The following is a 10,664-nucleotide window of genomic DNA, read 5'->3' on the forward strand; positions in this document are numbered from 1 at the left end:
ATATAATGCTAATAAATATGATGGAACAAAATTTAATGGATTGAAAGAATAAACATATCTTCATTATATTTACTATTGTTGTTCACATCAGGTGTATAGTGTAGAAAACGTCTTGTTTGTGTATAATTTTGCAGGTGAAAAGACCCAAGAAACAACTTGTAGTGCTCCTTCAGCTTCAGAATCTCCCTCCACATCCTTAGCATCTACATCGGCTGAGACACCATCTAAGGTTGGTCGGAAGCGACAAGCACCAGAATGGTTTAAGCAGTTTACAGAGGAAAACAAAAAACAGTTGTCCTAGTTGGTCATGCAACAAGCAACAGCAAATGAAGTAGCGAAAGAAAGAAATGAAATTCTGAAGGCTATCTTAAACAAAAAGTAGAGGAGTATGTCTCTATCATGTCTATTTTCTGGTTCCTGATGGACATTTTTTAGCCATACCTACTCAAAGGCTAAGGGTCATCCAAGCAGTAGTTATCTTTGCAAGAACTTTAAACATTTGCAGCTTCCAGTTTTTGGTTTTATTTTGATCCTTGTGAATACCAATGTTCATGCTTTACCTGAGACTTATCGTTTTTTGATGTTTGAGTAATATATTTTCAGCAAACCATAACAGTGACCTTTGTTACAATTTAGCAAGCCATGCTGTGGACATTAGTTAACCAGTGGATTTTCCAGTCTGAGGACATGTTGAAAACCAAAGTGTTTATTTATTTTGTTCATTTATTTTGTTTAACAGATCATGTAATCGCTGTTGTCAAGTTGGGCCAAGTTGATGTAAAGAATGAACAAAAAGTGCCAAACTTTTATTTTATTGTTTTATTTATTTTAATAAATAATTTAAAAAGCAGATTGTTATCAGTTTGTCTTTATTATTACATTGAGGCATGACAGTGTCACCATGAGTTAAAGGTCTTGAAAAAACAGATTAAATCTACAGGAGAAGGGCAATGTCATTGCTCTTTGCAACAGCATCAGCTGGCAACCCCTCGAGTAGTGCCTCTTCATCGATCAACTCATCTGCCTGGTGATTGTCATAACCAATAATGTCATCATGAAACATTTCCCTCATGAGAATAAAATTATGCAACACACATGCTGCTACAATGAAGTCGCACATTTCCTCTGTTAGCTGCATGTCAAGATACTTCAGTCTCCGAAATCTACATTTCAGGAGTCCTATAGCTCTTTCAACATCCACCCTTGTTGATGCATGGCATTTGTTAAACTTCTTTTCTGCAAGGGATAAATGTCCATTGTCCTTGAATGGAACCATGATGTACGGAGCAAGTGGGTAGGCTGAATCACCAATAAGATGGAAGTCGGGTGGCAAATATCCTTGCTCAAGTTTGCGTCTTAATGGGCTGTTCTTGAAAACTCTGCAGTCATGAACCGACCCCGGCCAGCCTACATAAATGTCGGTGAACTGCAGTTTGGCGTCGCAAACGACCTGTAACTGCATGCTCGAGTAACCCTTCCTGTTGATGAATGCATCTCTATTACAGGATGTACCAGAGATTGGAATATGAGTACCGTCAATGGCACCAATAACTTTAGGGAATCCACACCGTTTGGAAAATCCTTCAGCCACAGCCCCTAGTTCATTGAGAGTTGGCAACTTTATATATTCCTTGACTGTTGAAGAAATTGCTCCACAGACACTGAGAGCAATAACATGCAGGGATCCTTTGCTCAAACCAAACCTATCGGCAATACAACGATAGGATTCCTGATTGGCAAGTAGTCACAAAGTTGACAGTAGCTTTCGTTCTGCAGTCAGTATTCTCTCGGGTAACAGTGGTGCAATCCGTTCACAAAGGTCCTACAACAAGAAACAGTACTCATACTACTGGCTCAGTAGACTCTTTAACCCTTTCCATGCTGGCTAAATTATTATTCTATGGGATCTGCCAGTAATATTACCCTACCAGTATGGAAATAGTTAAGCTTCAACTAGTAAGATTTGTTAACCCAATTTAATGAAGTTGGTTTCCTCTTGTCCAAATAGTATTTGGCATGTTCTAAATATACTCCAGTCTGGAGGATGCATATATTAAACTAAATGTGTTTTTTTATGATGATGATGATGAATTCTTTTGTCCGAATAAAATTAGTGTCACTAGTACCTGAAACGTCGATCTTTTCATCCTGAAATGTGATCTGAAATCGAAGTCCCTGTATTCTGAATTACTGTTTCAACGTAGCCCTTCACACTTGCTGTTTGCTCTTGAGTTGTCAAACACATACCCAGCGTTATAGTTGATGTTAAGGATGATATCCTTGCAATGTTTACAGCAGGTAGCAGGCAGGTTCCCTCTGCTAATTCACTGAGAACTACACGTTCTTCTAAAGATAACGCCATTTTGCAAAACGTTTGCACAAAACTCTGCGTTCATCAGGTGAACAGAATGTTCTTACAGAATGTCGCAAAACGTTTTAGGCTATTGAACACAAGGCTGTTGAGTTCTGTGAAGAGTTTCTAAAAAAATGGAACTTGATTTACCAAGTGATCCTGTTGCCCCTAGTGAAAATTCGGTTTTAAAGGAACTTGCATCTGTTAAAAAGGGTTCAAAAAGTTTTACTTTATATTCCTTTCTTCCAAAAGTTTCATTAAATCACAGCTTAAATGGCAAAACATTTGACTGGCCAAACATTTATCTTAAACCTTTCAAGGCTCCACAAGACATAAAATTACGATGATTTCAATATAGACTGCAGCACAGAATATTTAAAATTGGTAAGGCCGTGAGTCCTCTGTGCAATTTCTGTAATTCTGAACAAGAACGTAGTTTGCATCTTTTTGGGGAGTGTCATGAAGTGAAGGCTTTTTGGAATAAGTTACTTCTTTGGATAACTAATAGCTGTGACCATATTTATAACATGAGTTTAAGTGACCCGCGCCGTGATGTTGCTGGAATATTGCTCAAAGCGGCGTAAAACCAAACTCAGTCAGTCTGTCAGTTTAAGTGAAGAACTCTTTTTATTTGGTATAAAAGAAAATGTAATAACTGATAGGGTTTTTGACTTGATTTTTTTTTTTTTTTTTTTTTAGAAAGTTTTTTATTTATAAATGTAAATTAAAAGGTAAACCTATCTGTCAAGAATTTCCATTATGAATTAAAAGATGCATATACAATAGAAAAACAAATCTTTACTGATAATGTGAACAAAATAAATTTTATTCGCAGTAGATGTCCTACCACTCATTGTTTCAAGACTCCAGTTAACTGATTTCAGAATACTGAATCGTCTTTTCTTTCTAACTATGCAGCTATGTCCATCCTTTATAATGTTATATTTTGATGGTACCATATTTCTTGGTCAAGTGTGAATGAAAGTTGTGAAAAAATTCTATCTTAGCTTTGCTTGATATGCACCTGTGTATTCACACCAGCAGCTTATCACTATTCATGTGGATCTGTTGTATTGTTTTTTTATACTGTGTGTTCTTGTGTGTGACAGTTTGATCTTGTTAAAACTCTGAATCCTTCATCATGTTGTTCTTTTATTCTCCGAGAGGGCAGGGAATTCCCTGGTTCCTTTGTCCCTACCTGTAACAGGAATTCAGTAATAAAAAAAAAATTACAATTACAACAAAAAAATCTTCTCAGTTGCTACAATCACTCTCTGATTCTTGTGGAGTTGATGATAACATTGATGTGTTAACTACTTTCCTATCACGAATATAGGATAAGTATGCTCCTCTGAAGTCTAGTTCTGTTGTCATTCGTCCTTGTTCTGTTGTCATATATTCCTTTTTAAACAATCCCTTGAAGCGGGATACAAATTGTACTCTAGCCAAATGATTTGCCGGGGGTTTTCCTCGCCAAGATATGGGATATACGCCAAGAATTGAGAAATTAAACCAGACGTACCTGTAAGTTGAAGTTTGATAGAGATTCTCCGAGGCATTAGGGAACAAGTGAGCTCACATGAGATTGCGGGTGAGGAATCGGCTTCAGTCTTTAAAGTACTTTGCTCTGTAGAACTGAACAAACTATAAACCACAGAGTATATACCGGGAGGGTGGAAGTGGCATGTGAGCTCACTTGTTCCCTGATGCCTGGGAGAATCTCGATCAAACTTCAACTTACAGGTAAGTCTCGTTTAATTTCTCAATTCTCCTTCGGCATCAGGTCACGTGACGTCCCATGAGAATTCAAAGCAGTTCTTCAGAGCAAGGAAATACATACACAAGGATTAATGGCTTTAATTAAACAAATTGACTCAGTAATACAAGGGATGTAATCAGTATTGTTTCCATCAATAAGAATCAAAATAGAGAAAACAGACACATCAATGCAATCATGTCATGAAATATGTAACTTTTAGGGAATTAATATCAGGAATTGTGTTCAACATTGGGAACAAATGTCACTCAGTTGAGGCAAGTACTGCTTCACCAAAAGACATCTGAGTGTCCACAGGCTTGGTGTAAAACTTGGCGAACACACCCGCAGAAGACCAGCCAGCTGCACTCATTAGTCTGCATAGACAAACCCGCACTGTGAGCTGCACTGGTAGAAGCAGCCCGTGTGCTGTGTCCTGTAAACATATCAGTGTGTATTCCAGCTGCACTCCGTAAAAGCTTCAGCCATCTGGAGATAGTGTCTCTGGACACTGCTCTGTAAGGGGCAATGAAACTAACAAGCAACTGAGCATCCTGCCTTAGGGTCTCTGTTCTTGAAATATATTCATCCAAACAGCGAACCCCACACAGAGGTTCCTTCTCAAACTGGCAGATCTCTACAGGTTTCATATGAACACCTGGTCTAGACTGTTTGACTAAACTAGGGATAACAAACACAATTTTGTCTCTGGATCTCTTCACGTTATCCAGGCTGAGTAACTGTAGAGACTGTACCCTCTGACCGCTAACTAGGGCTAATAGCATAGTAAGTTTAAACGTGAGGGCCTTTAGGGACAACTGATCATTGCTACCTAAGCTAACTAAATAATCTAACACTACACCAACATCTCAAGTATGTTGATATCTTGGTAAAGCTGGCCTAAGATTAAAAATGCCCTTCAAAAATCTCTTTACTAAGGGATGCTGTCCTATAGGTAAGCCTGATGCAAATTGTAATATGGCAGACAAAGAACTGCGAGCCGTGTTAATGGCACTATATCCAGAACCAGAGTCATACAGCTTTCTAAGAAAATCTAACACTGTATTAACACTAGGTACAAAGGGGTCTCTACCCTCCCTTCCACAGAAATCACGATACTTGACTAGGTATGTTCTGTACTGTTTCTGGGTGCTCCCCCTCCATGAATTCATGACAATGGATATGGTGTCATCTGACAGTCCCTGAGTCTGTAGACACTGCCTGACAAATGGCATTCTATTAGCTGAAGTTTCCTGTGTAGAGGGTGAACTGACAACTCCGTGAATGGAAGCACTAGTGTACCCCTCCCCCTCGGCAGTGGACGGGGTGGAGACAGCATCGCTGGGTACCAGTTCTCCGTTGGCCACCTTGGTAGGATCACCAAGTCCTCCGCCCGGTCTGATCTGATTTTCTCCATGACTCTGTCCAGTAGGCTGAACGGTGGGAATGCATAGAATTTATATTCTGTCAAACTATACATCAAAGCACCTGACTGTTCAAACGAGAAGCGAACAAATCAAACGTAGGCACAAAAAAAGTTACTGGTAATTGATTGCACAATTTCACGCTTTAACTTCCATTCATTCAGTGGAGTCCTCGAACACTCTAACTCTCTTTATCAGCTACACAATTCTGGGTACCTGGAAGGTGGACTGCTGACAACCACATACCATAATGTTGCGCTAACAGTCAAATATCACGGGCCATACTGTTACACAGTTCAGATCTGGAGCCTCCCATATGATTAATGTAGGAGACAGCAGTAGCATTGTCAATGTGAAGGCGTACATGACACCCTGATAAATTGTCTACAAAAAACTTCAGGCCGAGGAGCTGACGTCAAGCCAAAGGGAAGACATTAATATTGATATGTTGTACCTCTCCAAATCAAACGCAAATATTTTCTATCCTCCTATGCAATACTGACAGCATAATAGGCTTCTTTTAAGTCAATAGAGCCCATAAAACAGCCCGGAGAAATGAGACAAAGAGCAGATATAAGGTGTTCCATCTTAAAATGGAGTTTTTCAAAACAGTAGTTCAGTTTTTTCAAATTCAGGATGAGTCTATAAGTGCCATCTGATTTTGGCACTAGGAACACGGTGCTGACATAACCCTCCTGAGTAGAAGGAACTGCTTCTATGATACCTTTGTCTAGCATGGTCTTGACCTCTTTATCCAAATATGCACCTCGTGTAGCATTTAGCTTGGATTCTCGGACAGAATTCAGGCATGGTAGATCTACAAAATCAATCTTACATCCTCTCACAATCTGGAGAATGTTTTCATCAAATGTCAATCGTTCCCATTCATCAATGAATTCTTTTAGCCTACGAGCAATAGGAAAAACAGTGTCACTAACCTGTCCTACTCCTGAAAACGTCGCTTCATGGTGATGGGAACTAGTCCACGGCAGAGAGATTCCTGTATTTTCTGGGGGTGCCAGTCAAATCGCCCCAGCGACAAAACGCCCCAGCAAATTTGGTCAAATGCCCCAGATTGTTAGTCAAATCGCCCTAGGTTTGGTCAAATCGCCCCAGGAGGTAGTCAAAATGCCCCATTTGATTTAAAATGGTTTAATATACGCCATAAATGCATACTTTTTGTCGACTTCCATATATATTCTTCACATACTATTATGTAGTAATATTTCTGATAAAATTTCTATTAATAAATTGATAAAAGCAAAAGTAATATTCATGTATAGACAACAATGTAAAACCAATTTTTTGCATGTTATCAAGGTTATCAAAGGTTTGTATAAAATGTTTATTGGCCGTAAATGCACAGTTTTTGTCAGCATGTATGGTATAATACTGAGCTAAACATTTGATAGCTTTTTTCAATTACTGTTGTCAAAACGTGGGGCCGTTAATGCATAGGTTTTGTCAACAAGTATGGTATAATACTTATGAAAACAACTTAAAGCTTTTGTTAATTACGCTTGTCAAAAAGTGAGGCCGTAAATACATAGGTTTGGTCAACAAGTATGGTATAATACTTATCAAAACAATTTAGAGCTTTGTTTATTAGTCTTGTCAAAAAGTGTGGATAAAAACAGGCTATCAAAACATGTTCACTAATTGACATTCAATGCTGTGTTTAGTTAAAGGAAATGTTGAGGCTCTGCATTGTATAAATTGATTTTGGACTAAGGGTAAGCCATTCACTTCTTCCAACTGACAAGATGACCACCAACTGCAGGAAATGTTTTTGGTAGTAAGTGAGGGCCAAGGGGCAATCTCGTGTGACAAACGTGAAGGCTGGACACACAGACTCTGTGGAACTAGAATGTCCAAGAATAAGTATGAGGAAGCGGAGAGGACAGGTTCCCCTATACCCTTTACATGCACCATCTGTAAAGAGACACTGAGGGAAAGCAGTCCCATTGACCACTCATTTCATGGACGTGTGGAAAGCATGATGACAGATATAGTGGAGACGGTTACTTTTGATGTCAATCTATCTGCAATCGACAGTGTCCCCGATGAAGATACCCTTCACAGTGGAGACACGCAAAACCTCTCGGACATAATTGAAGGAGACATTCAAGAAAGGTAAAAACATTCAATATCTATTACTTCATTTACCTGTGGTACATCACTAACTATGAAATAGTTGCAACAGTCTAGTAACAAACCACTAAATATTTCTTTGTATGTAAAGGTCAGTGGCAGAAAACAGCATCACTTCTGACGTAGATGACATCCCCGAAGATGCAAGAAAACACATGTACTGTCCTAGAAACAGGCACGCAGAAGAGCAAGAGAAGACTGATTGATAGCTATGGGTATATCTATGTTGGAAAGGTTTGTATGTTTGTCAGCTTGGTCATCTCTTTTATGTAAATATAGTTTTGTTAATTGTATGTTGTATATTAGCCAGTGGCATTCCTGCATTATTACAGTGACTTTATTGTTTTTCCAGAGAGAGAACACCAAGCAGACTAACTGGAGATGTAGTGTCCGCAATAAGAAGAACAGCTGTCCTGCTACTGCCACTCAGAAGGGAACAAGCTTCACACCCAGTGACAAGCCTCACAACCATACAAGCATCCTGGCAAGCTACAAGCATCACAAGTAAGGGTCCAGGTAAGCCCCTTAAGCCTAAACAGCTTAATTGTTCATTTAATTAATTAATTACCATCAAGAGCTACTGCTCGTTAATCCCAATGACCAGGAGGCTGTCTGAACACAATCCAATTTGCCTTTATTAACCTTGTTATAAAGGCTATTTTATTTGATCAATATATATAAACAAATTTTTCATAATGATAAATTTCAATTTATCAGATAAAAGAGGACGCCACAAATGAGTTACTCAAGTCAGCTGCGACTATTGTGGAGGATGCGGTTACAACAATAGTGGAGCCAGATGCTCCAAGTGGAGCTAGAGAGAACATGGATCAGCTGACAAGGATTGCTAATAGAGCGCGGGAAAGGAATAGACCCAAGGATCCACAGGATTTGGACTTTGAGGTAATCTAACCGTCCTTACTGAAAACTTCCATAAAGTTAGTTTTATATTGTCCTAACTGAATACAACTCAAATGATATCCTATATGCTGAACATAAATGAATATGAATATTTGTAAAATTATATTTTTAGATTTCCACCACATTTATCCCTGTGGGCTCCTTGAAAGCAGACCTGACAAACAAGAGCCTAAGGCACCTTATCCTGGCCACAGACCGTCAGCTGTTACAACTGAGTAAGTCCAAACAATGGTTCTTGGATGGAACCTTCAAGGTGGTTAAACGGCCGTTTTACCAACTCCTCTCAGTGCATTCCTTCGTGCGGTCAAAGCAGGATGTGAAAATGATGCCGTTAGTTTTTGTAATAATGTCCTCACGAACAAAATCTGACTACGTCAAAGTTTTCAATAAACTGCTTGACCTGCTGCCAGTAGCACCATCTGTGGAGTCTATTGTCATTGATTTTGAGGCTGCTGCATGGGGAGCCCTGAAAACGGTGATGCCAGATGTGAGACTCCGTGGGTGTCTGTTCCACTACACCCAGGCAGTGTGGAGGAGGGTCCAAGAAATAGGACTGACGATATGTGTATTGTTATTTACTTATCACACCAGTAAAATGTTGCATATTTGTATGATAATTTGTAATCTTTATTAATATATGTGAAATCTTAACATATGAAGGTTTCTTGTTACAGGTGGCATACAGAGAAAAGAATCAAGTTTTTCGATTTATTCAGAAACTGATGGCCTTGCCCTTCATCCCTGCTTTAGAGATCCGTCAGACGTTTGAAGAGCTGACTGAGACCGTCACCCCTCGCAACAAGCTTTGTCAGCTTGTGGGTTACATGAAGACCCAATGGATCTACAAGAGAACATGTCCCCCTTCAAGCCTATCTTGCTTCCGACAGACAACAAGAACAAACAATCACATCGAAGGTAAATATCTTTTAAACATTATTTCTTTCAGCTATTTAAGTTATGTTTAATTTATAAATATTTACGAATTTAATGTGAGTTAATTATGTTGAGCATGACAACATTTCTTTTAAAATTTCCCTTCATGTTTTCAGGTTGACACCGGCGCCTAAATGCAAAAGTCAGGGAGCAACAGCTGGGACTATACCGACTTATCAAAGCCCTACATCGGGAGGCGTCCCTGCTCCCAATCAAGATCCTCCTGCTGAAGGAGAGCAAATTGAGGGGAAGAACCAGGGACCGATCAACCACAGCCCAGAAGGAGATCTTTCCTCTGTGGGCAGAGTTCAAGGAGGACCAAATCACAGTCCAGCAGCTCTTGTCAAAAGTTAGCCGCATTCATGGACCAGCCCGTCATACAGACGAAAGTTAAAAAGAAAAGAAAGACATATGATTTCCTGTAGGAGGAACTTCTGTATGAGGATTATAATATCCCAGTGGACAAATCTCTAGATTGTTTCTTATAAGTATTATACCAAACTTGTTATGATTACACAATGCCATTTGTTGACAAAAACTATGCATTTTCAGCATTTACAATAAACATATTATACAAACCTTTTATTTTATTCTTATAATTCATTACCAAATCATTGGTATTAAAGTGTTGTCTATACATGAATATTACTAACAATATAACACATTATATTATGTGAAGAATATAATATGGAAGTCGACAAAAACTATGCATTTATGGCGTATATTAAACCATTATAAATAAATTGGGGCATTTGACTACCCCTGGGGCGATTTGACCAAAGATCTGGGGCGATTTGACCAATTTTGCTGGGGCGTTTTGTCGCTGGGGCGATTTGACTGGCACCCTTTTTCTGGGATTTTACATCCCTTGGATTTGCTGTCTGTGTGCATATTCTGCCAAATTCCAGTGGGTTTACCCTATGTGGCTTTAATTTTGTCATGTTTGATGGTAGGTTATATTTCTCGCCGAGATCCTGTCTTTGTTTTTCCTCAAGCCTTGTTGTCATGAGGCCGTCAATAAGTTCAGCAACCGCTTTGTCGACAGGGGGGCTAATCTTTTCAGTTGTCCTGAACTGCTCGGCTGGATTTTGAATGGCAGAAGGAGTTTCGACGCTCTCGGATGTTG

General features: G+C 39.2%; 3 protein-coding genes across 3 annotated transcripts; 2 read left to right on the top strand and 1 right to left on the bottom strand.

Moving 5' to 3' along the window:
- Window positions 1-934: 934 nt before the first annotated feature.
- Window positions 935-2,362, bottom strand: LOC124267113 (putative nuclease HARBI1). The gene is made up of 2 exons (XM_046701983.1): window positions 2,248-2,362; window positions 935-1,635 (listed from the first exon to the last, which is right to left on the bottom strand). The coding sequence occupies exons 1-2, from the start codon at window positions 2,360-2,362 to the stop codon at window positions 935-937; spliced, it is 816 nt and encodes a 271-aa protein (XP_046557939.1).
- Window positions 2,363-7,825: 5,463 nt separating this feature from the next.
- LOC124267116 lies at window positions 7,826-9,328 on the top strand. The gene is made up of 5 exons (XM_046701996.1): window positions 7,826-7,918; window positions 8,037-8,168; window positions 8,402-8,587; window positions 8,718-9,133; window positions 9,280-9,328. The coding sequence occupies exons 1-5, from the start codon at window positions 7,826-7,828 to the stop codon at window positions 9,326-9,328; spliced, it is 876 nt and encodes a 291-aa protein (XP_046557952.1).
- Window positions 9,302-9,975, top strand: LOC124267137. The gene is made up of 2 exons (XM_046702018.1): window positions 9,302-9,520; window positions 9,682-9,975. Exons 1-2 carry the CDS (start codon window positions 9,328-9,330, stop codon window positions 9,930-9,932), a joined length of 444 nt encoding a protein of 147 aa, XP_046557974.1. The 5' UTR covers window positions 9,302-9,327; the 3' UTR covers window positions 9,933-9,975.
- Window positions 9,976-10,664: the final 689 nt, after the last annotated feature.

The sequence above is a fragment of the Haliotis rubra genome, unplaced genomic scaffold, assembly GCF_003918875.1.
Source record: "Haliotis rubra isolate DU_JTF1 unplaced genomic scaffold, ASM391887v1 Scf1001, whole genome shotgun sequence".
NCBI classification, from domain to species: Eukaryota; Metazoa; Mollusca; class Gastropoda; order Lepetellida; family Haliotidae; genus Haliotis; species Haliotis rubra.

Coding starts and splice junctions, on each gene's coding strand:
- LOC124267116 (XM_046701996.1), top strand. CDS start 7,826: ATGCAAGAAAACACATGTACTGTCCTAGAAACAGGCACGCAGAAGAGC. Junction 8,588..8,717: donor CACAGGATTTGGACTTTGAG/GTAATCTAACCG, acceptor TTATATTTTTAG/ATTTCCACCACATTTATCCC. Junction 9,134..9,279: donor TTCCACTACACCCAGGCAGT/GTGGAGGAGGGT, acceptor TTCTTGTTACAG/GTGGCATACAGAGAAAAGAA.
- LOC124267113 (XM_046701983.1), bottom strand. CDS start 2,362: ATGGCGTTATCTTTAGAAGAACGTGTAGTTCTCAGTGAATTAGCAGAG. Junction 1,636..2,247: donor AACATCAACTATAACGCTGG/GTATGTGTTTGA, acceptor TTTCTTCAACAG/TCAAGGAATATATAAAGTTG.
- LOC124267137 (XM_046702018.1), top strand. CDS start 9,328: ATGGCCTTGCCCTTCATCCCTGCTTTAGAGATCCGTCAGACGTTTGAA. Junction 9,521..9,681: donor AACAAACAATCACATCGAAG/GTAAATATCTTT, acceptor TAAATGCAAAAG/TCAGGGAGCAACAGCTGGGA.